Source organism: Corvus hawaiiensis, chromosome 7, assembly GCF_020740725.1.
Source record: "Corvus hawaiiensis isolate bCorHaw1 chromosome 7, bCorHaw1.pri.cur, whole genome shotgun sequence".
In the NCBI taxonomy this organism is placed as follows: Eukaryota; Metazoa; Chordata; class Aves; order Passeriformes; family Corvidae; genus Corvus; species Corvus hawaiiensis.
The window spans coordinates 25153634-25173816 of NC_063219.1; the positions used below are offsets into that span (position 1 = coordinate 25153634).

Here is a 20183-nt window from a genome sequence, read left to right on the forward strand (position 1 = left end):
GAGAGGAGTAGGATAGGAGAAGGAAGTGCTCCTTCCCTACCCCTATGAACACACACAGTCTCAGTTCCCCCGCGTGCCAGGAGGCCCCTTCCCTCCCCTTTGCCTCACACACGTGCAAACACGAGGCACCCTCACCGGGGCGTGGGAGCATGTCTGCGTGTCACTCTCCGTCACATGCCAAGGGTTCTGCTTGGGTGACTGGGGGGACAGGGGACACTGTCCCACAGAGTGGGAAGGGAGGGCTGGCCCCACGGGAGTAGGGGAAATGCCATAGAAGTTGGAGTGAGGAGGAAGCAGGCACATGTTGCATAAGGAGATCAAAATGCACCCTTAGCTGCTGGGGGAAGCACTCAGCCAGGCAGGCTCTGCGGCTCAGGGTGCTCACATCACCCTCGGGTGCGGGGACCTTCACGCCAAAGATGGGGTGCCAGTGTTGCTGCAGTGTCAAGCTATGCCAGCAAAAGGGGACACTCCATACCCAGGACCCTCATGGCTGTGGAGGTGGAAGGGGGAGCAGCTCAGGTGCTCTCATGGGTGCCTGGTTTGTACCTCTGGCTCTCCCTCTGGGCACTTCTGCCAGCCAGGCTGTGTCCGACAGAGAGGTGGGCAAGGGGTGTCCCCCAGGAATCTGTGGGGTGGTGGCAGGTGCAGGGATGTGAGCCTGGCCCTGCCCCAGGCATCCCCTGCCCCCTAAGCAAGGGCTAGAACAGCTGGGACAGGGCAGGGTCCCACCCAGAAGGCATGGTGGGGCCTTAGCACACAGCTCAGTTCCCCCGCCCTCCCTGAACCTCAGTTCCCTGGAACCTCAGTTTCCACAAAGCAAACAAGACTGGACAGGCAGCGCTGGCAGCTTTATTTGCTGTTAGCTGGAGGGGAGCTGGGGACAGGGCTGGCAGCCCCAGTGGAGGCAAAGGGGCTCCCGATGGGCCGCTGGTGGGCGAAGAATTCTGCAGCAAAGGAGATGGGGTCATGGGGCTGCTGGAAGAGCAACGCCTGGAGGAAGTCAGACAGCAGCGCCCGGACCTCGGGGTGCTGCTGGAGGTAGGCAGCATGGGATAGTTGCAGCTCATCCTGCAGTGGAGTGAACAGGGTGGGTGAGGTGGGCATGAACACGCATTTCCCCCTGGGCACTGTGCCAGGGCGAGGGGGACAGGAGCCTGGGTCCTTTCCCACACTTAAGAAAGCGTGAGGAAGGATGCTGGCCAGCCTGCCCCCTCAATGTGCCTCCTGGGCACGCCAGGGGAGACCCTGTTGGAGACTGGCACAGCCCTATGTCCCCTTGTCCCCATGTCCACGCATCTTGCCTTCCTGTCCAGGAACCAGGAGTAGAGCTGGATGTCCTCCTCCCAGTCCAGGGGCTCTTTGGGGAAGGGGAGCTGGGGCTCGAACCTACCTGGCAGCAGAAAGGTGGGGCAGGTGTTCCCCCTTGGCTTCCAGACAGTGGGCAGGGGCTGCCTGTGCTGGAGGGGCACAAGCCTCCCCTGTTCAGTACCTGACTTGCTGAGGATGGACTCATCCTGTAGAACCATCAGCACTGGGGAGCCAATCTGCATCAGCTGAGCCAAATGCCTGAGAGGGGAAGAGCCCCTGAGCTCCCCATCCTGTGTCCCAGCAGACTGGCAGGGCTGGGGTGCCTCTGAGCAGACCCCTGCCCTTACCCGTTGGGGAGGAAGCTGCTGTGCCACACAGTGGAGGCGCCACTGCTGCTGTGCACGGCTCGCTCGATCACAAACACCTCTGTCTCTGCCGAGCCCACTGCCTGCCGCTGGATGCCCAGGGCAGACTGGGGGTGGTACAGCCAGCGGTCAGCCTTGTCTCACAGTCACCCCTGCCCCCAGGTGCCATCCCCATGTGTCCCTCCCATGTTGTCAACCACATTCTCCCCACTCCCCACATCCCACTCTGGTATCCCCAACCCGACCCAGACCCCCTCATCCCACAGGCCCTCCTGGCTGGCGGCTCACGTAGCTGGAGGTGCAGAGGTTGCCCTCGGTGTCCATGGCTGGGAAGACAAGGTTGGGGGGCATTGTGTGCCGGCGTGCCAGCACCCGCAGCAGCAGGAGGCTGGCACCCTCCAGCAGCAGCCCCCGCAGCTTGGCCCGGCTGTAGCAGAAGCTCTGGCACTGTGGCTCTGCCTGCAGAGAGACTTGGCTACCTCCTGGGACAGCCACAGCTCCAGCATCCCCAGGGACAGAGCCTGGGGCACCCCTGGTGAGACAGGCCAGCTGTCTCCTCCCAGGATGTGACCCTGCCCTCAACCTCACCTCTCCCTCCTGCAGGGTCTTCGAGACAGTCATCCCATGCTGGTGGCTCACAACGTGGGTCCTCTTCTCTGTGGGGTGTGGTCTGAGCTGCAGGAGGGGTGGGAGGCACAGGGTGGAGGGTAGAGCCAGGGCACCCCTTCTCTGAGGTGGCACTCCCCAGCACTGCTATCAATTGGGGTACAATACCAGATGCATTGTGGGAAACTCCCTACCCCAGCTGCCACCCAGAGTAGGGGATGGGGACCAGGCTGGTGGGGCAGAGCTGGAGTCTAAGCATGACAAGGGACACCAGACTACCCGCAGTGGCCTTGCAGGGGGCTCAGCCCCCAGGAGGGCACCACTGCAGGCCACACCCCAGGGCAGCGGGTAGGACACAGGGATGCCACCACCACATCAGTCACCTCCAGGCACTCCTGCTCCTCCTGCTCCAAGGTCTCCAGCTGCCAGGTCACGTAGGCTGGCAGAACAAAGCCATACTCAACCAATCCCATTGGCACTGTCCCCATTCCCAGCCCTGGGGACTGGTGGACAGGGATGTCCTCCTGGGGAGGAGGGAAGCCACCCTTGGCTCACCTTTGAGGGTGCTGGAGACAGGCACACCATCCTGCTTGCCTCGGAACCTGGTTTGCACCAGGATGCAGCTCTGCACCGGCTCACCTTCCCCCTGGTAGGGTGCCCACTGGGCTGCCATCCACCACTGGCCCTCTGCCTTGTCCCTCGGCGGGGCCCCCATGGCCACAACTGCCAGTGTCTCAGCAAACAGGCACCACTCCAGCTCCTTCAGCCCTGCACAGAGGGATAGTGACCCCAACACAGAGGGACAGTGACCCCGAGGAGATGATCACTCCCTCCTGGAGTGACTGTCACCCCTGCCCAGTGCCCGTCCCTGTCTCCATTCCCCCCGTGCAGGCTGGGCCGAGCCCCTCACCATTTATCCCGCTCAATCCCCCACTGTCCGTCCCCCGCTGCCTTACCCGCTCCCCCCGCCCCCCCACCCCCTTGCACCGGGCGCGGTGTGGCGGCACAAGGCGGGGGCTGGAGCGGGCACGCACCGATGAGACTCAGGAACTCGGCAGCAGTGTCCGCCATGGTCGGGGTCTCCCGTGGGCTCTCGGGAGGGGGCTCCATGCCTCGCCTAGGGGCTCCTGCTGCCGGACCCTCGGGTGAGGGGGCGGCGCGGCTCCCCCCAACCGCGGTACCCCCCACCCACGCGTGACCCTGGGGGGCAGTGACACCCAGCCCGCCTCTGCAGCCCCCCGGGTCCCCCGCCGTCCCCCCCGGGCCGCCGCCCGCCGGAACGAGCCCGGTGCCCCCCACGCCTCGCGGTCTCCCAGGCAACGCCCTGGCCCCACCTCTTAAAGGGGCCGCGCCCTGCCCGCGGGGCTTAGCGCCTGAGGGTCCCCAGGACGGGGAGAGAAAGGGACGAACACGTATAAAATCGATCCAGTCTTTTATTTGGGGCGTGGGGGTGATTGTGGCTCCGATCCCCAGTGAAGCAGCACCTCTATACCGCAGCAGTCTGACCCTGTGGTCCCGTCCTAGTGTGTGTGTGTGTGTGTGTGCGTACAGGGGGGGCTCCGGCATCAAGGATGGGGTGCTGGAGAGGAGTCCCTTGCCTGGAGGTAGTACTGCCACCCGCCTCCCCTTACTGGCTCCATCCCAGCCCCCAGAAAGGAGATGCACAACACTGGGGGCTTAAGGGGAGGAGGCCGAGTGGTGATGGTGGAGGGGAAATTGGGGACTCCCAGAAAAACAGGGGGGGTTGTGTAGGAGAAGCCCTTGGTGCCATTCCTAGAGCCCCAGCAGTGAGGCAGGGGGCTACAGATCTCCTGAGAGGGGATTGAGGTGCTTCTATGTGACAGCTGGTGACCCCCAATTCTGAGGGAGCAAAGGCAGGAATCACTTGTGGGGTGCCCACTTAAGGGGGTGTCCACTCTTCCCCCTCCCCCAACCCTACACCCCAGGAGGGAGATTCACAGCAAAACAAACCACAGTCTTGGACCCGCTGAGCCCAACCATCACCCGGCCCCGTGGAAAGGGGGGATCCGGGGAGTGGGAGGGGGGATCTAGGTGGCTTGGTAGAGGTCCTTGCGCCTCCGCACCTCCTTGAGAACACGGGCACGGAAGGCATCAGGGTCCTCCCCCGTGCCCTGCCACAGCCCCAGTGCCTCCTGCAGCTCCGGCCGGTGGGTCCGCAGGAAGGGGTTGTAGGTCTGCTCTTCTCCCAGTGTGGAGGGGCACTGTGGGGGCAGCCACTCAGCTCCCCTGCCGGAGGCAGCACCCCTGGGATGCTGGGAGCTGGGAATGCCCCCATCACCCCCTGCCACTATGGCACCCACCATGCAAGAGGGTGTTGGTGTGCAGCATCCCTGCCAAAGGAACCCCATGAGGGGTTGGGGTGGTGGGTGCTGCAGCCAGGGGACCCCCATGCCTCACCGTGCTTCTCTTCTCCTGACGTTGCTGCACTGCCCACTGCAGCTTCTGCTCCAGCGCGGAATTGTCCAACTCCAGGAGGCTGGCGAAGGTCAGGCACTCCAGCGCGTATTCGTGGCCTGTGGACCCCCATATGCAGCCCTCAGCATCCCCCCCACCCAGCTCTCTCTCGGCAGTGGGGACTAGGGGGACACCAGCAACTGTGCCCTGCTGCTGGGGACACTCACCTGGCCACAGCAGCGTGTCCTCGCCCAAGCCCACGGCCACGTCCAGGGAGGCGAGCATGGTCTCAGGGGAGCCCTCAAACGGCCTACCTGGACCCCAACACAACTCCCTGTCATGGGGGGGGCACTGGGGGGTACCCCTAAGCCCATCCCAGGGCGGGATAACCCCTGTCTGGGGTTGGGTGCACTCACCACAGCCAGCAAGGAAGAGGAGGTCCCCGGAGAAGAGGCAGGGAGGGCTGCCAAAGGGCGCCCCATCCAGCACGTACACCATGTGGCCCACAGTGTGGCCAGGTGTGGCGAGCGCCTCGAAGGTCAGGCAGCCCACGCTCACCTTCTCTCTGTCTGCAAGTGGGCTGTGCCGGGAACAGGGGGCACCGTCAGGGTGGTCCCCTCAACCTCAGCACCTCAAAATACCCACCTCCCCTGGCAACCCTTCCCCGCACAGTGGTGTCAGGAGCGTGCCAGGCCTCTGCCTAACATGGTACTGGGGGGATGGACTGGTGGGTGAGTGCCGCAGATATCACAAGTGGTGGTTGGGAATGAAGCCCCCCCAAATTTACATGGGTGCTAGGGGGGCGCAGGACTTACTTGGTGAGCTGTGGGATGGCATCAAGAGCGGTGCCGTACACCCTGCAGGAGTTGTGCTTCTGGCAGAGCGCCTCGTTCCCTCCGCTGTGGTCCCTGCAGACAGGGAGGTCAGAGACCCTAAATGTGCCCCCCTGTACTCCTCCCCACTAAACGGGGCAGGGCTGGGGGTCACCTCAGCTGGGGCAACCTTCACAGCAGCTACCAACCCTCCCAGGGCCACCGCTTGCCCTTACCAGTGTTTGTGTGTGCAGAATATGGCCTCCAGCATCACCCCCTCTTCTTCAATGGCAGCCTGGGAATGGGGAGGAAATATGGACAGAGAGATCAGGGGAGACAGAGAACCCAAGTACCAGTTTCCCCCTAAACCCTGTCCACTGCCAGCTCCCCAAGTGCTGGATGAGCCCTGTCATGCTCCATCTTGCCTTGGGCACTTAAGGGCTGCAGTTTAGGGGCAGATTTGCTCCCCTCTAACCCCAAAATACAGAGACATGCCACCCCCTCCCCTGGAGACACCCAAACACCAGATCAGAGTGGCTGTGGGGGTCTCACCTGTACAGCCAGTGGGTCAGAGGGGTCGATGACGGCTGCTTGGCCGGAGCCAGTGTCAATGACTAGGTAGCTGTAGTTGTTGGAGAGCACAGGAATGGGCAGGATTTTCACCCCTGGGGTGGGGGGGAGAACAGACAGAAACAGGGCATGACCCCCTCAGCTGGAAAAGAGGGAGTCCAGGCCAAACTCCCCACATCTTACATCAGATAATTCTTAGTTAAACATGCTTCGGGCAATTCGGTGATGGCAACCCCTCCCTGCCCCAAAGTGCCAGTGCTGGGGGGACACTGCAAAGTCATGGCGTGGGAGGGGCTCGCCGGGACTCACCAGGGAAGCAGTAGGGCTGGGGCACGGAGTGGCCGTGCGGGTACCGCTCCCGCGCCTTCTTCACCTGCCGCTGGTAGAAGAGGTAGCCCAGGCGTGTGCGGGCGTACAGGCTGTACCTAGGGAGGGCAGACACCCCTCGTCATTAAACCCCAGTCCCTCTAAGGAGCCCACTTGGGGAGGGGGCTATTGCCGGGGCTGGAACTCCCACAGGGAACACATACAGGGCCACTTTCTCATTCGGGGGCGCTGGAGGTGGTGTGTGTGTACTCCATACCCCAGATGGGCAGTGAGCGCAGGGCTGGTTCTCCAAGCAGACGCCCTCCAGCTGCTTCGGGCAGCAAGGACTGGGGGGGAGCATTGCTGCGGGGTGCTCACCAGGAGGGGCCGAAGCCGGCTGTCCCTCCCGATGCTCCGAGGAGGACATGCCCAAGCTTGCCATGGTCCGGGGGATCAGGGGAGAGAGAATGGGCCGAGGAAAAGGGAGGCAAGAGATACCCCCGTGCATGTGGGGGTGAAAAAGACAACAGGCTGCGGGGTTCGGAGGGACCTCCCCGTTTACACAGCAGCGATTTGGGACGGGACGGGGAATGGTGCCATGACGGACATGTAACGTCCCGGCTTGCAAAGCCTATTCCCGGCCGAGGGCACCCCTGGATGGGACACCGGGAGCGATCCCTGCAGTAGTCGGGGGTCCCCTGCGTCTGTGGCGGTAGGAGCCCGAAACCGGGGAGCCGGGGCTCCTGCCAGCACCAGGTAGCCTGACCACGGCCGGGGCAACGGGGCAGGTCAGCGGTGAGCAGGCGCCCGTAGGGGAGAGTGACCGGCACCGTGCGGGGGGAGCCGGTGGCTCATCCCCGGTCCCAGCGGCCGGGCTGATACCGCCCGCCTCACTGCCCCGGCCGGGGCGGGCTGAGCCCCAGCCCGGTCTCTCCGTGCCGGCGCGGCCGCAGGTTGCTCCCCGGGCGGCTCCGCACAAGCAGGGGAGGGCGGTGGGCCCTCCCTCCCGGCGGCGGCACAAAGGCGGGCGGCGGTGGCTCCCTCCCCGCGGGGGTCCCGCAGCGGCGAACGCTCGCTCTGTCGCTCACTCACCCCAGGCGGAACAGCAGCGGGGCGGCGAAGGCCATGAGCGCGGCGGCGGCGCGGCGGGCGCGGCGGAGGAGGCGCAGGCAGGCGGCCCCGAGCCCGCGCGCCCCGGCCGCTGCCACCGCCGCCGCCGCCCCGCCGGGCCCCGCGGCCATGCCGCCAACCGGCGTCACGCGCCCGCCGCGCCGCGCCCCCTGCCGGCCCCGCCGCGCCCCCTGCCGGCCCCGCCGCGCCCCCTGCCGGCCCCGCCGCGCCCCCTGCCGGCCCCGCCGCGCCCCCTGCCGGCCCCGCCGCGCCCCCTGCCGGCCCCGCCGCGCCCCCTGCCGGCCCCGCCGCGCCCCCTGCCGGCCCCGCCGCGCCCCCTGCCGGCCCCGCCGCCGCGGCACCGGGAGCGGGGGAGGGACCCACGCTCGGCACAGCACTCGCGTCACCCGCCCAGAGGAGGGGATTCCCCCCCCCCGCCGCTGCTAGGGGTGTCCCCCCGATGACGTCACCGCGTGAGGAAGGGGGTCCCTGAGTGACGTCAGAGCCGTCGGGAAAAAAGTCCAGGGCGGGGCGGGCGAGGGCCAGCGGGGTCCGTCCCGGGGAGCAACAGGCGGGAGCGCACCCCGCTCCCGGACACCGGCCGTCCCGGGTGCAGGGCGCGGAGCCGCCGCGGGGGGGCGCGGAGGGCGGTGGCTGCCCCCGCCCCGCCTGCCCGTCCCGTCCCGGCTCGTCCCGTCTGGTCGCGGCCGTAGCCCAGCGGAGCAGCGCGCAGCAGGTAGGGTGGCCCGCCCCGCTCCGCGCCCCCCGCCGTTCCCGAGTCCCGCCTGAGGCCCCTGGCGGTCCCCTTCGTTCTCTCGACTCCCCTCCTCTCGGTTCGTCCCCCCACCCCCCTGACCCCGCGCACTCCGGTGCCGCAGCCGGCGAGGGGCTATCCCGGTGCTCTCCCGAGCGTCCCGGCGGCCGACGGGGACTGGGCGAGGGTGGGCGGCCGGTCGCTAAACAGCGGGGACGCGCTGCCACCCCCCCGCTCCCCCGTCACCGGAGTGGGTGGGGGCACGTCGGGTTGAGGTCCGGCGGGAGGAGGGGGGGACGGAGCGCGGTCCCGCGAGCAGGGACGCGGGGGCACAGGACCCCCACGCGGACCACGGTGGTGTCCCACGGTGGCGCTGGTGCTGTTTTCCGGACCCCACGCGATGGCGTGGCGGGGAATCGGGGCGTGGTGCGGGGTGGTTCGTCGGAGGGCAGCGACGCTTGTCCTGTGGAGGGTGTCCCCACGGACCCCGTGGGGTGTCTCGGGAGGGGTGGGCACGGGTTTGTGCCCGGCAAGGTGTGGGGTGACACCATGGAGGTGCGTGGGGATCAGCACTGGGTGGTGTGGGGGTGCCGGGGCTGGGGCGTAGGAGGACACCTCTGTCCCATGTCTCTGCCCCCCGGGAGGGAGCTTGCAGAGGGGCAGGGATGTGGGAGTGGTGATGCTGAACCCCAGGAAACTTGTGTCGTGTGTGAGCGGTGTGGGGCAGCGGGGACATCCGGCCCAGGAGGGCCATACTGACCCGCTTGTGTGAGCTGAACAGGGCTGGCCTGGGCTGGGCCTGGCCAGGACAAATTGTGCTGTGTTGGGTTGTGCTGTACTGAGCCGTGCTGTGCTGCACGAGGCAGCTGTGCCCTGTTGTACCGTACCAGTCTGTGCCATGCCGTGCCAGGCTGTGCCACTGTGCTGTGCCACTCTGTGCTGTGCCATACCAGGCTGTGTTGTACCAACCTGTGCTGTAATGGTGGGAGCTTCCAGGCTGTTCAAGAGTGAGGTACTTTCTCAGACAGCTTGAGTGGGGGGAGCTCTGTCCCCCACCCCAAACCATGATCCCCTCTTAAGGTGGTTATGTTACCCCAGGGAACCCATGGAGCTGGTGGCAGGGGCCTGAGCCTGGCAGGAATGCCAGGGCGGATGGTGGGGATGCAACCTGGGCTACCCGTGGGGCTGTGAAAGGGATGATGGTTGCCTGTGCCCCATGTCCCTGCCACATGTGCCTTATCTGTGCTGAGTCACCGTGGCAGTGCAGAGTAGCACCCTGTCCCCAGGGACCGTGTCATGCCAGGGTCACTGAGCTGGCCCTGCATGGCCTACCATCTAACTGGTGACCTCGGTTTCGGGACCGTGCAGTGCCATGGACCGAGGAGGGTTCAGCTGCCTGCTTCCCTGGGTGTGGCAGCTGCTGGGACCAGTCAGGCTGGTTCCTTCCCTGTGCCCAAGGCTACCCCAATGGGGTGGGAACAGGAGGGTCTGGAGCAGTCACAAGGTGGCGGTCATGGGCACAGGGTAGGACCCCGCTGATGATCCTGTGCCAGTCAGATACACCCCACTTTCTCCAGACATCTAGGTTCCTTCCTGGGGACTCCAGTCCCCCTGTAACTTCGGTGTCAGTCACAGAGGCTTTCATAGGGTCAAGGTCCTGTTTTGGGCCGTTCCCTGGCTGCACAGATGAGGCGATACCGGGGGGGTACTGTGTGCTTTCTGGGAAACCACAACGTGGAGAAAGTGAACTTCCTATCCATGTGGTCACTGCCATGCCAGTTATTTATTTTTGGTGCTGTCGTCATTGCAAGAATGAAGGGCAGCGTGACTGTGGCAGCTCTGCCGTGGCTGGGACAGTTGGATGGAAGGAGGAATGGAGGCACAGACACGGAACTGCTCCCCCCAGCCCGGCATGACTGGTATGGGTGTGCCCCCAGAATCGCTGCCTGTCCAGCCCGGCTGCGGGAAGCACTGGCGTCACACAGGAGGAAGTGCCCAATCCCCTCCCAGCCTGGTCCTGGCAAGGATCAGATCTTGGTTCCTTCCCTGGGATGGTCCCAAGATCACATCACTGCTGCAGGCAGGAGGATTGTGGGGGGTCCTGGCGCCTGCCTGGGGTCTGGGGTGCCAGTGCTGAGGGGGTGGGAGGTGCGTAAAGGCCTGGCACTGTCTACTGGCAGCGCTGTTGTTTTCCTGGCCTTGGAGATCCTGCTTTCCTTCTCCTCCTCCTGCAGCTGGCCCTGAGCCCGGGCTGCCTGCTCACAGCTGCCGGGGGTTCTGTGAGGGGGCCTGCTGTGGCCGAGGAGGGGAGCTCAGCCCCAGGGGGGTCTCAACTCCACTCCCCGAGGAAGAGTCCATCTCCTGTAGAGGTGACGTGGGTGTCACTTCGCCTTATTACTCCCTGAGGGGACTCAGGAGTTCTAGAGCCCCTGTGTGACCCATGCATCTGTTGGGTGGGGAACACCCCCGAAATGGAGGGGGGGGGAGTGGGATCTGTGTGATTGTGATGAGGATCAGACCCTGTGTTTCCATCCCAGGAAGTCAGCAGGGTGATACCATTTGTCCTCAGTGTGGTGCTGCCCGGAGACACAGACCAGCCAGGGGTGCTGCTTCCCTGGCAGTGTCAGGGTGGGCTTCAAAGACCGGAGAGGTCAGATCTCTTCTGAAAAGGTCACGTCTCTGACGCAGCTTGAGTCAGCGCGTGGCTGTGCCCTGCCCGCGGCTGACCACTGACGCGGGTGCTGGGGACTCAAGGCACAGGAATGCAGGTGGCCCCAGCCAAGGGACAGTGGGGACATCCCTTGTCTCTCAATGACCTGCTGGCATTGAGGCCAACTCGTCCTTACTAATTAGGAGCCACTATTAAAGTGGGAGGGGGAGGTTTTGTGGCTGCACAATCCCCTTTGTCACTGTACCCGTGGCTCCACTCGCCAAGAACAGGTCCTGCCCGGGGACCTGTGCTGAAGCCCCACGTCTTCTGTCCCCTCCAGGTGCCCGTGGGAGACGCAGGGAACCGGCATGTCGCAGCCCAGCGCACCGCCACCCTATGATGACAAGAACTCACTCTACCCACCACCCCCAGGGGGGTACCCCCAGCCCCCCCACTATGCTGGGGGGTACCCGCAGCCTGGGGGATACCCTGCAGGGGCGGGGTACGCACAGCCAGGGGGGTACCCCGCATCAGGGGGGTACCCCGCATCAGGGGGGTACTCTCATCCGGGCATGGCCATGCCCACCATGCCTATGCGGTTTGGTAAGTGGGACACCTTGGTTTATTTGGGGGAGGGCACTAGAAGCAGGAGTGCTGTTAGGGGCTGCATGGCTGACCCTGGTGCTGAGGGGTGTCCACTATCACAGGAGACAACGGATTTGGGGATGGCTCCGCCTTCCAATCAGTTGACTGGGACGATAGGAAAGTCCGTCACACCTTCATCCGCAAGGTGAGTCCCAAGGAGCCAGGGGCACCTGTTAGGGTGGGGGGCCAAGTGCTGACTCCCCTGTCTTTTGCAGGTCTATGCCATCATCTCCCTGCAGCTCCTGGTGACAGTGGGAATCATCTCTGTGTTCACCTTTGTGTGAGTAGAGGGTTCTTCCTTACCCTTGTTGTGAAAAAGAGGGCAGCTTGAGTTTCTTGGGGGGATGTTCAGAGGGGACAGCAGGTGCTGTCTCCTCTCCCTCACACTTGTCCCTCCTGTCCCACAGCCACCCTGTCCGCTCCTTTGTCCAGAGGAATGTCGCCATCTACTACGCCTCATAGTGAGTAGGGGCTCTGCTGGCTCGCGTGCCCCCAGCTCGTACCCCCACATCCGCAGTCTCCCAGCCCAGGGGCTGATCCTGGTAGGGGGTTGTGGGGCTGACACCCGCTGTCTCTCCTTGCAGTGCTGTGTTCCTGGTGACCTACCTGGTGCTGGCCTGCTGCCAGGGTCCCCGGTGAGTCTCTGGGACGTGCAGAATGGGGTGCATGGGTATGGGGGGGGTGTCTCCAGAGCATCAAGATGGGTTCATGCCTGGGGCTGCCCCTGGGTGATGGGGACCAGGGGGATGCGACATGGTTGCTGTCACTAGCTCACCTCTCTCCTGTTTCGTCCTCAGGAGACGCTTCCCCTGGAATATTATCCTGCTGAGCATCTTTGTGAGTGGGCTGGGACTGGCGAGGGGTCCTGGTGGTGCCCCTGTGGCACCCCAGCTCCCCAGGTGGGCTGGGAGGGATAGGAGGACATGTGGGCAGGCAGACAGCCCACTGAGCTCACCCTTCTCTCCCACAGACACTGGCCATGGGGCTGATGACAGGCACGATTGCCAGGTACGCCCTGGGGACCCTGCGGTGATAGGATCCGGGGTCCCTCTTGTCCTCCACAATGCAGCCAGCTCAAGTGAGAGGCTGCCAGGAGCCAGGGGATGCTCCAGTCCCTTGGGGTCAGGGACTGCAGGGTTCCTGTTCAGGACTGGCGCTGTGGGGGAGGGTCACCAACACCCTTGTGGCAGGGGGATGCTGAAGTGTGAGGTGACTTTGTTGTTGCTTCTCTCTGTAGCATGTACCAGACGAAAGCTGTCCTGATTGCCATGCTCATCACCGCCATTGTGGCCATTGTTGTGACCATCTTCTGCTTCCAGACCAAGGCAAGGAGAGGGATACACCCTGCCCTGCCCTCTGTGGGCCAGGTGTGGGGACACCCTGGGCTCTCCTGTGACAACTGTGTGTGTGTCCCCATCAGGTTGATTTTACGTCGTGTCCGGGGCTATTCTGCGTGCTGGGCATTGTGGTCATGGTGACCGGGATCATCACTGCCATCGTCCTCTCCTTCAAATATGTGAGTGGGCAGGACAGAGGGGTGGTGGGGTGGCATGGGTGTTCCTGGTTGGGTATCCCCAGGGCTGGTGCAGGCAGGGGGTTTGGGTGGTCCCCTTGCTGGGAAGCAGGGTGTGGTTTGAGCCACGGAAGGCAGCTTGCCCACAGGGAGAGGGTGCGTCGGCATCAGAAGCAGCTCCTCAGGAGCCAGGTGTGGGCAGGACCTGCCCTGCCTTGCCTGCTGCCTGCCAGCACCCCGGCTCACCCCGCCTGTGTCCCCTTCCCGCACAGGTCCCCTGGCTCCACATGCTGTACGCGGCCATTGGGGCCATCGCGTTCACACTGGTGAGTTGACAGCTGGAGTGGGCAGAGGGTGTCGGGCAGGGGCTGGGGAGGGAGGAATTCCCCCTTGGTCCTTGCTTGATGCTCTCTGTCCCCGCAGTTCCTTGCCTATGACACCCAACTTGTGCTGGGGAACAGGAAGAACACACTGAGCCCCGAGGAGTATGTCTACGGTGCCCTCACCATCTACACTGACATCATCTACATCTTCACCTTCATCCTGCAGATAGTAGGCCGGGATTAGTCCTGGGACCCCTCCTGTCCCTCTCCGGCTGCCCCTCACCCCTCATCTGGTCTCTGTACAGGATAGTCCGCTTACTGTGACTCCTAATGCTTTGGCATTCCTACCTGTAGGCTGCTAAGGAAAGGGCTTCCCTTGATCATCCCCCAACAAGCCTTTGAGGGCAGTGGGGGGGACTGGCTGCCAGCGTTTAGGCAGTTTAGCCTGGCTTTGGCACCGCTTACCAAGGCTGTGCCAATGGCGTTGGGCTGGCAGCGGAATGTCACAGCCCTGCCTGGGCACAGGGAGCTGGCAGCGACTGCTGGGATCATGTTGGGATTTTTTGGCAGAGAACAGTTGGTGTCGTTCATTCTGTGCCTTAAATGTGGCTCTGGCCATGCCCCCTCCCCAAGCTGTGGCTGTGCCCGGTGTGGGCAGGGGGCAGCTGGGACCTCCATGGCAGAGCTCACATTGCAGAGGCCCTGCAGCCACGGATGTGGGCTAAGTTGCACTTGCTAAATAAAACACTTCAGTTTTCCAGATGGTCCTAGTCTTACTGGTATGGCAACTCCCTAAAAAATCCTGTGGGCAGCCTCAGCGGGGGCTGTGGCCTGGGGCAGCACAAACACTGCTTTGGGATGGGAAAACCAAGGTCAGACTGCTCCAGGCCTGGCCTCCCTCCCCTGCCTGTCACCCCTGGCCCTGTGGGCAGAAGCCCTGCCGCAGAACAACTGGGGCCCCTGCTGGTGAGGCAGGCAGAACCTTAGGCCGAGCATTGAGGGAGCAACCACTGCAGCACTGAGCTGTTTCACTTTATTTGTCCCTATTCAGCTCCACAATCACTTCATGGTCTGGACAGGCAGGGCAGATGCCACTGTCATGTGTTCCATGGGGCTGGCGTCCCCTTGGCCAGCTCCTCCAGTGTGCCACAGTGACAGCCTGGGGATGGGGGGCAGCTTGGCTATGCCCCCCTGACCACCCTGCTGTATCGCTCCGACTCATACTCGCCCTGGTTGGCTTCCATCATCGTTCGGCGGATTTTGAGCTGCTCAAGGCGGTTTTTGTCCACTTGCCGTTTGACCAGGAGGAAGAGGATGATGCCGGAAGGCAATCCAATGGCCCTGCAGGACAGCCAGCAGTCAAGGAGATGGAGAGAGTTGGTGGGGAAACAAGGGCACTGTGCCACTCCAGGGCTCCATGGACAGTGCCCTGCTCAGTACTACAGCCCTCCCAAGCCCCCTGTTCCACCCCAGAGCCCCACAGAGCAGTGCAGCCTCCCAGTACCGACCCTCTCCCACCACCAGAGCCACTCACCAGGCCACCCCCACCGGCTTCATCGGGTTCTTGCCCTTCTTGCGCGTGGGGATGTACTCCACCCCCTCGGGGAGCCCCCTGCTGCCAGGCTCCTGACTGGCCCGTTGTCCCGCTGGCCGGTGGCAGCTCTGCCCGAAGAGCCGTGTGCCCCGGGGGTCCGGCCGCCCCCAGGTCCTGGCAGGACACGCTGAAAGGCCTGCTGCCACCAGCAGCCCTGCGGGGAGAGAGGCATTAGGGAGGGACAGCCATGGGGTAGAGTGTGGGGGGCTCAGCCCGGGATGCCTGAAGCTCCTGTCCCTACCCGTACCCCCGCCCTTTTCCCGGCCCTTATCCCTGCCCCAGGATGACATCCCGAGCCCCATCCCCACCCCCATCCCCCGCCATAGCCCCTGCCCTTCCGCCAGGGGGCGCTCGAAGGCGGGGCCTAAGCTGGGCGGGGCGTGGCCAAGCGCAGCGGGGGCGTGGCTCTCCCCACCGGGGCTGGGCTGGGGCGCGTCTCGGGGCCCGTGTGCCGAAGGCCGCGGGACCGTGCCGTGAGGGTGGTGGCGGGACGGCCCCGGTCCCCCCGCCCCGGGGTTTCCCCCTGCTCCCGCCGGCCGTTACCGCGCAATCCGCCTCGCGCCGCCGCCATGGTGCCGGTGTGCGGTGGCTCTGCTGCATGCCGGGAGCTGCAGTCTCGCCGCGCAGGGTCTGTCTGCGGGCGGTGCCGCACGCTCCATGCGCAGAGAACTACATCTCCCAGAGTGCGCCGCGCAGGGCGGGGCCGGGCCGTCCCGCTGGCGGAAAGGGCGGGATCCGCGCGCGGACTCGGGCCGTGGTTGGCTGGGACGGGCGGGGATTGGCCGGGGCGGGGCGCGCGGCGGAAGCGGCGGAAGCGGCGGTGGCGGCGGGGTGGGTCGGCATGGAGCCCGGGGAGGGCCCGGGGCCGCTGGGCCTGCACGGCGACGAGGAGATCATCGAGGTGGTGGAGCTGGGCCCGCCCGGGCCGGGTGAGACGGGGCACCCTGCGCCGCGCACCGGGCGGGGCCTGCGGGGTCTCCGGCCTCCCGCCGGGGCACCGGGAGCGCTGCGGCCCCACCCCAGTGCCAGGCCCGGCCGGTGCATACCCCCGGCCCGCGGCCTCTCCGCGCGTCGCGCCCCGTTCCCCTGCGGTTTCCCTGCTCTGGGTCTCGGGGCCGCGGCTGTATCGCGCATCCCCCGCTGCCCCGTCCCGCGGGGACCCCCGCTGTCCCGCCGAGCTCACAGCCGCCCCGGGAGGGTCGAGCCGGGCAGGCCGCGAGCCGCGCCCTGACCTTCGCCCTCTGCAGATGACCTGGCCGAGGAGATGGAGGACGTGGACTTTGAGGATGAGGGGGCAGAAGAGCCCGATGCAGAGGCTTGGGAGTCGGAGGATGACGAGGGGGTGGAGGACGGCATGGAGGCACAGGATGACAGTGAGGTCACGTTCTCCCTCCACTCGGGTGAGTGCTGGGCACGGGCAGCAGCAGCTGGGACCGCCCCCCCCCCCCCCCCCCCCCCCCCCCCGGGACCTGGTCTCATCTTGGCTTTCTGCAGAGTCCAGGGTTGCGGAGGGCTTTGCCAGGGCTGCTGTCTCCCAGCCTTCCTGGGACAGCCATCAGGACTCAGAGCTGCCCTGGGCTTGTTTTTGCCTTATGATCTGGTGGAGGAGCCCTTTGGGCCTCCCATCATGGCAGCTGGCCCTAAGCTCAGCAAAAAGCCTGTGCTGCTCCTCCCCCACGTGAAGAATTGATTCGCACTGGGCTGGGCTGGGAGGTCAGCTTCCTGACATCCCACCCAGACCGAGGGCTGCATGGGGTTTGGACCCCGTGGGAATGTCAGGTGAGGTGGGATCGGCACCGTAGCCATGTAGCCTCTCCTTACTCTTTTTTGAAGCTTCTGTCTTTTGTGTGAGCCTTGACCCCAAGACCAACACGCTGGCAGTGACAGGTGGGGAGGATGACAAGGCCTTCGTATGGCGTGTGGGCGATGGGGAGCTCCTGTTTGAGTGCTCAGGTGAGGTGCAGTGAACAGCTGTGTCCATCTGGACACATTTTTCTCCAGCTGATGCTGTGCTTCTGACTATCTTCCATAGCTTGGCCTGAGCAGTCTCTGTCCCCTTATGTTTTTAGGACACAAGGACTCGGTTACCTGTGCTGGCTTCAGTCACGACTCTGTGTTCGTGGCCACAGGTGACATGTCTGGGCTTATCAAAGTGTGGCGGGTGGATGCCAAGGAGGAAGTGTGGTCCTTCGAGGTGGGGGACTTGGAGGTGAGTGGTGGAACCCCTGGTGCTGTGGGGAGCTCCCCAGCCAGGAAGTGGGGTGACACTTCTGTGACGCTGCCTGTCCCTCTCTCTGCCCAGTGGATGGAGTGGCACCCTCAAGCCCACGTACTTCTGGCAGGCACAGCTGATGGCAACACCTGGATGTGGAAGATCCCCAGTGGGGATTGCAAAACCTTTCAGGGTCCCGCATGCCCAGCCACATGTGGCAGGATCCTGCCTGATGGTGAGGCATGGGGCCTCTCTGGAGTGGGAAGTGTCACCAGCTCTGTGTGGGCCCTCCTGCTTCTACCAGTCTGTGCTGAATGGGAGGTGGGGGGATGAGCGGGGCCCTGCCTATATCTGTTGTCTCTGTCTCATGCAGGGAAGCGAGCAGTGGTGGGGTATGAGGACGGGACCATGCGCATCTGGGACCTAAAGCAGGGAACCTCGCTGCATGTCCTGAAAGGTAAGGAGGTGGTTTATCACCTGGCCTACTCCCTAATTGGTGAACAGCCCCTTCTAGTGGTCTTTGACCACTGCCTGGTTGGGCAGGAGGCAGCCTGGCACTGGGTTTCTCTGTCCCCACTGGTGGCTCTTGCTTGCCGGGGTGCTGGCAGAGCCGGGCAGGGCAGAGGCTGCAGGAGGGTGCGTTTTATGGCTCACTGGGTCTCCGTGGGGAGGACACTTAAACCTCATACCTGCTGCTCACCCCCCAGGCCAGGATGGCCATCAGGACCCCTTGACATGCGTGGCCAGCAACCAGGATGGCAGTTTGATCATGACGGGCTCTGTGGACTGCCACGCCAAGCTGGTCAACTCCGCCACAGGCAAGGTGGGTCTGTGTGGGCAGGGCAGAGCCAGGAGAGCTGAAGACCTCGCAGGCCCCTGTCCTGGGCCGAGGGCAGAGCCGGGAGCGCTGGGGACCCCCAAACCCAGGGCCGGTGTGCGGCCATCAGCAGCCGGCAGGCGGCGCCCTCGCGCTGCGCGTGGAGCGCGGGCTGGGTGGTCCCGCCCGGCTCCTGGAGGGAAGTTCCCTCTTGTTTGCTCCCAGGAGCTGAGGATTTGGAGCCGGGCCTTCTGATGAGGGTGCAGGCTCGGTACCGAGTAAGAACGGGACCTCTGTGCATCTGGGTCTCCTTCCCTCGGGGTATAGTCACCCTCCCTCTACCCAGGTGGTGTGCGTGTTCAAAATGGAGAGCGTCACCCCCAAGGCACCCATCGGTGAGGGCGAGGAGGCAGAGTCCAACTCGGTGGAGTCGCTGGGCTTCTGTAATGTGTGAGTGTTGGGACAGCCCCTCTTCAGTGCTAGATCTCACAGGGCTTGTCACACAGATCCATTTGCATCCCTTGCGCTCAATCTGCTGCATTTCTCTTGCCTCCATCCTCCCCGGCTGGGTGTGGAGATCACTTGGGTGTGAGGCCAAGGGACACCAGCTGCTCAGTCCTCCCTGCAACTGTTGGGATTCTGGGCTAGCCTGATGGACCACTGTTTGGCTGGGATACTCTCCAGACAGCTGTTTTCCTGCCCAGACATTGTCATTTTCTTCACAAACTATGGGCTGATTGCTGACTTGCTGTACTCTTGGGTTTCCCAAGCGGGGTGTTTGATGGCTCTAGCCATTGGGTTGTCCCTCATCTTGTCCACACAGTGCAGCCTTCAGCATAGGGTTTGCCTTTTACTCGGAGCCTTTACGTGTTTCCATCCCTGCTTCCCCATGTCCCATGTAATGCCTGTTCCCCTCTCTGCAGGATGCCACTGGCTGCTGTGGGCTACCTGGACGGCACACTGGCTATTTATGACCTCTCCACCCAGTGCCTGAGGCATAAGTGCCAACACGAGGTACAGCCCTACCCCCTCTCCCTAGGCCTGGAAGGTGGGCTTTGGGCCTGTTGGAGATCTCCCTCAGAGCCCAGGGGCAAGTTCCCAATTTGTACTTCTCCCTTAGCCTTGGGCTTCCCCAAAGGGCAGCCGCAGTCTCTGCACAGCGGATGTGCTTGGACCTGGGGCCTGACTCTCCTGGGGACATGGCAGAAACCATGAGGGGGTGGGGGCACATGGGGGGAGCTAAGACTTGCTGGAAGTCCCCACTGTGGTCTCCTGCTACCCCAGTCAGGGATCGTGCAGCTGCTGTGGGAGGAGAGCTCGGCCGTGGTGTACACCTGCAGCCTGGACGGGGCCGTGCGGCTCTGGGACGCCCGCTCGGGGAAGATGATCAGCGAGTACCGAGGGCACTCCGCTGAAATCCTCGACTTCGCCGTCAACAAGTGAGCGGGCAACCTCTAGCCCCCTTCCTTGCTGGGTGGAGGGAGCAGTGATGGCAGGGGCCTCCAGCCTAGGAGCTCAAATCACAAGCTGTCTCTCCTTTGAGTGCCCTTGGGGTCTGGTCCCAAGGTGCAGGACAGACCCAGGTCCATGCTGAGACTTGAGGGTCTCAAGGGGGAAGTGCAGCACTTCAGAGCTGCGCCGGGGGTGATGGTTAGGGATACTGGAAGCCCCCACCCCACCTCTGAGACCTGTCTCCCTGCAGGGATGCCTCCATTGTGGTGACCACCTCTGGCGACCACCAAGCCAAAGTGTTCTGCGTCCAGCGCCCCGATCGCTAGAACTGTGTCAAGGGATGGCGTCCCGGCGCTGCCCTGCACCTTGTGTACAGAGGGACGAGGGACATGGTTTCACCACCCTTCTCCAGTGCGTGCTTTGTAATTTTCCAGCCTGCCCTGCTTTGCCCTCACCACCTAGGGGCCAAGCTGGGGGTTTTGTATGAAGATGTCTTTAATTATATAAATTATTTCACTTAACTGGATGCCATCTACTCTGCTTGTTTTGGGGAAGAGGACCTGGGGAGCTGTGCTCCCTCCTCAGGGATCTCCCCAGCATCCAACCATGGCCTGAGGATCAGTGGCAGAGACTCCCATCCTAGCTCTCCCTGCCAGGGGGAATGAGGGGGTCAGGGTAGGAAGAAAGCATGCAGGTTGCTAGCTGAAGGTAAGAGAATCCTGCTCTGT

General features: G+C 64.0%; 4 protein-coding genes across 7 annotated transcripts; 2 read left to right on the forward strand and 2 right to left on the reverse strand.

The window, feature by feature from the left end:
- Positions 1-830: 830 nt before the first annotated feature.
- Positions 831-3519, reverse strand: LOC125328592 (ciliogenesis associated TTC17 interacting protein). 2 transcript variants are annotated; one of them, XM_048309500.1, is made up of 9 exons: positions 3317-3519; positions 2838-3050; positions 2666-2721; positions 2265-2351; positions 1965-2135; positions 1659-1783; positions 1493-1569; positions 1305-1393; positions 831-1071 (listed from the first exon to the last, which is right to left on the reverse strand). In XM_048309500.1, the coding sequence occupies exons 1-9, from the start codon at positions 3390-3392 to the stop codon at positions 853-855; spliced, it is 1113 nt and encodes a 370-aa protein (XP_048165457.1). In that variant the 5' UTR covers positions 3393-3519; the 3' UTR covers positions 831-852. The 2 variants fall into 2 exon arrangements, with proteins under 2 accessions (XP_048165457.1, XP_048165456.1); XM_048309499.1 differs by having other exon boundaries at positions 1941-2135.
- A 178-nt stretch (positions 3520-3697) lies between these two features.
- Positions 3698-15626, reverse strand: PNKD (PNKD metallo-beta-lactamase domain containing). 3 transcript variants are annotated; one of them, XM_048308874.1, is made up of 10 exons: positions 15518-15626; positions 14915-15128; positions 6389-6504; positions 6062-6174; positions 5746-5804; positions 5513-5605; positions 5114-5277; positions 4925-5011; positions 4701-4816; positions 3698-4504 (listed from the first exon to the last, which is right to left on the reverse strand). In XM_048308874.1, exons 1-10 carry the CDS (start codon positions 15543-15545, stop codon positions 4331-4333), a joined length of 1164 nt encoding a protein of 387 aa, XP_048164831.1. In that variant the 5' UTR covers positions 15546-15626; the 3' UTR covers positions 3698-4330. The 3 variants fall into 3 exon arrangements, with proteins under 3 accessions (XP_048164831.1, XP_048164830.1, XP_048164829.1); XM_048308873.1 differs by lacking the exons at positions 14915-15128; positions 15518-15626 and adding an exon at positions 7478-7550; XM_048308872.1 differs by lacking the exons at positions 14915-15128; positions 15518-15626 and adding an exon at positions 6610-7365.
- TMBIM1 (transmembrane BAX inhibitor motif containing 1) lies at positions 8124-14140 on the forward strand. Its single transcript, XM_048308875.1, has 12 exons — positions 8124-8231; positions 11240-11502; positions 11607-11689; positions 11760-11824; positions 11952-12005; positions 12129-12179; positions 12342-12381; positions 12515-12552; positions 12782-12869; positions 12965-13060; positions 13330-13383; positions 13481-14140. The coding sequence occupies exons 2-12, from the start codon at positions 11268-11270 to the stop codon at positions 13622-13624; spliced, it is 948 nt and encodes a 315-aa protein (XP_048164832.1). The 5' UTR covers positions 8124-8231; positions 11240-11267; the 3' UTR covers positions 13625-14140.
- A 155-nt stretch (positions 15627-15781) lies between the features above and the next one.
- LOC125328355 (angio associated migratory cell protein) lies at positions 15782-19976 on the forward strand. The gene is made up of 11 exons (XM_048308871.1): positions 15782-15903; positions 16222-16374; positions 16808-16927; positions 17044-17183; positions 17277-17421; positions 17560-17643; positions 17894-18009; positions 18350-18453; positions 18927-19017; positions 19288-19442; positions 19706-19976. Exons 1-11 carry the CDS (start codon positions 15816-15818, stop codon positions 19779-19781), a joined length of 1272 nt encoding a protein of 423 aa, XP_048164828.1. The 5' UTR covers positions 15782-15815; the 3' UTR covers positions 19782-19976.
- The last annotated feature ends 207 nt before the right edge of the window (positions 19977-20183 follow it).

Bases quoted from the DNA above. Each gene is read 5' to 3' on its own strand.
- PNKD (XM_048308872.1), bottom strand. From the start codon at position 6,893: ATGCACGGGGGTATCTCTTGCCTCCCTTTTCCTCGGCCCATTCTCTCT. The intron at 6,505-6,609 runs GTATGTGTTCCC...TGCCCTCCCTAG, and splicing joins CCGAATGAGAAAGTGGCCCT to GTACAGCCTGTACGCCCGCA. The intron at 5,805-6,061 runs GTGAGACCCCCA...CCCCATTCCCAG, and splicing joins CTGACCCACTGGCTGTACAG to GCTGCCATTGAAGAAGAGGG.
- TMBIM1 (XM_048308875.1), top strand. From the start codon at position 11,268: ATGTCGCAGCCCAGCGCACCGCCACCCTATGATGACAAGAACTCACTC. The intron at 12,180-12,341 runs GTGAGTCTCTGG...TTTCGTCCTCAG, and splicing joins GCCTGCTGCCAGGGTCCCCG to GAGACGCTTCCCCTGGAATA. The intron at 13,061-13,329 runs GTGAGTGGGCAG...CTTCCCGCACAG, and splicing joins TCGTCCTCTCCTTCAAATAT to GTCCCCTGGCTCCACATGCT.
- LOC125328592 (XM_048309499.1), bottom strand. From the start codon at position 3,392: ATGGAGCCCCCTCCCGAGAGCCCACGGGAGACCCCGACCATGGCGGAC. The intron at 2,136-2,264 runs GTGAGGTTGAGG...GTCTCTCTGCAG, and splicing joins AGACCCTGCAGGAGGGAGAG to GCAGAGCCACAGTGCCAGAG. The intron at 1,072-1,304 runs GCAAGATGCGTG...ACTCCACTGCAG, and splicing joins CCTGGTTCCTGGACAGGAAG to GATGAGCTGCAACTATCCCA.
- LOC125328355 (XM_048308871.1), top strand. From the start codon at position 15,816: ATGGAGCCCGGGGAGGGCCCGGGGCCGCTGGGCCTGCACGGCGACGAG. The intron at 16,928-17,043 runs GTGAGGTGCAGT...TTATGTTTTTAG, and splicing joins GCTCCTGTTTGAGTGCTCAG to GACACAAGGACTCGGTTACC. The intron at 18,454-18,926 runs GTGAGTGTTGGG...CCCTCTCTGCAG, and splicing joins TCGCTGGGCTTCTGTAATGT to GATGCCACTGGCTGCTGTGG.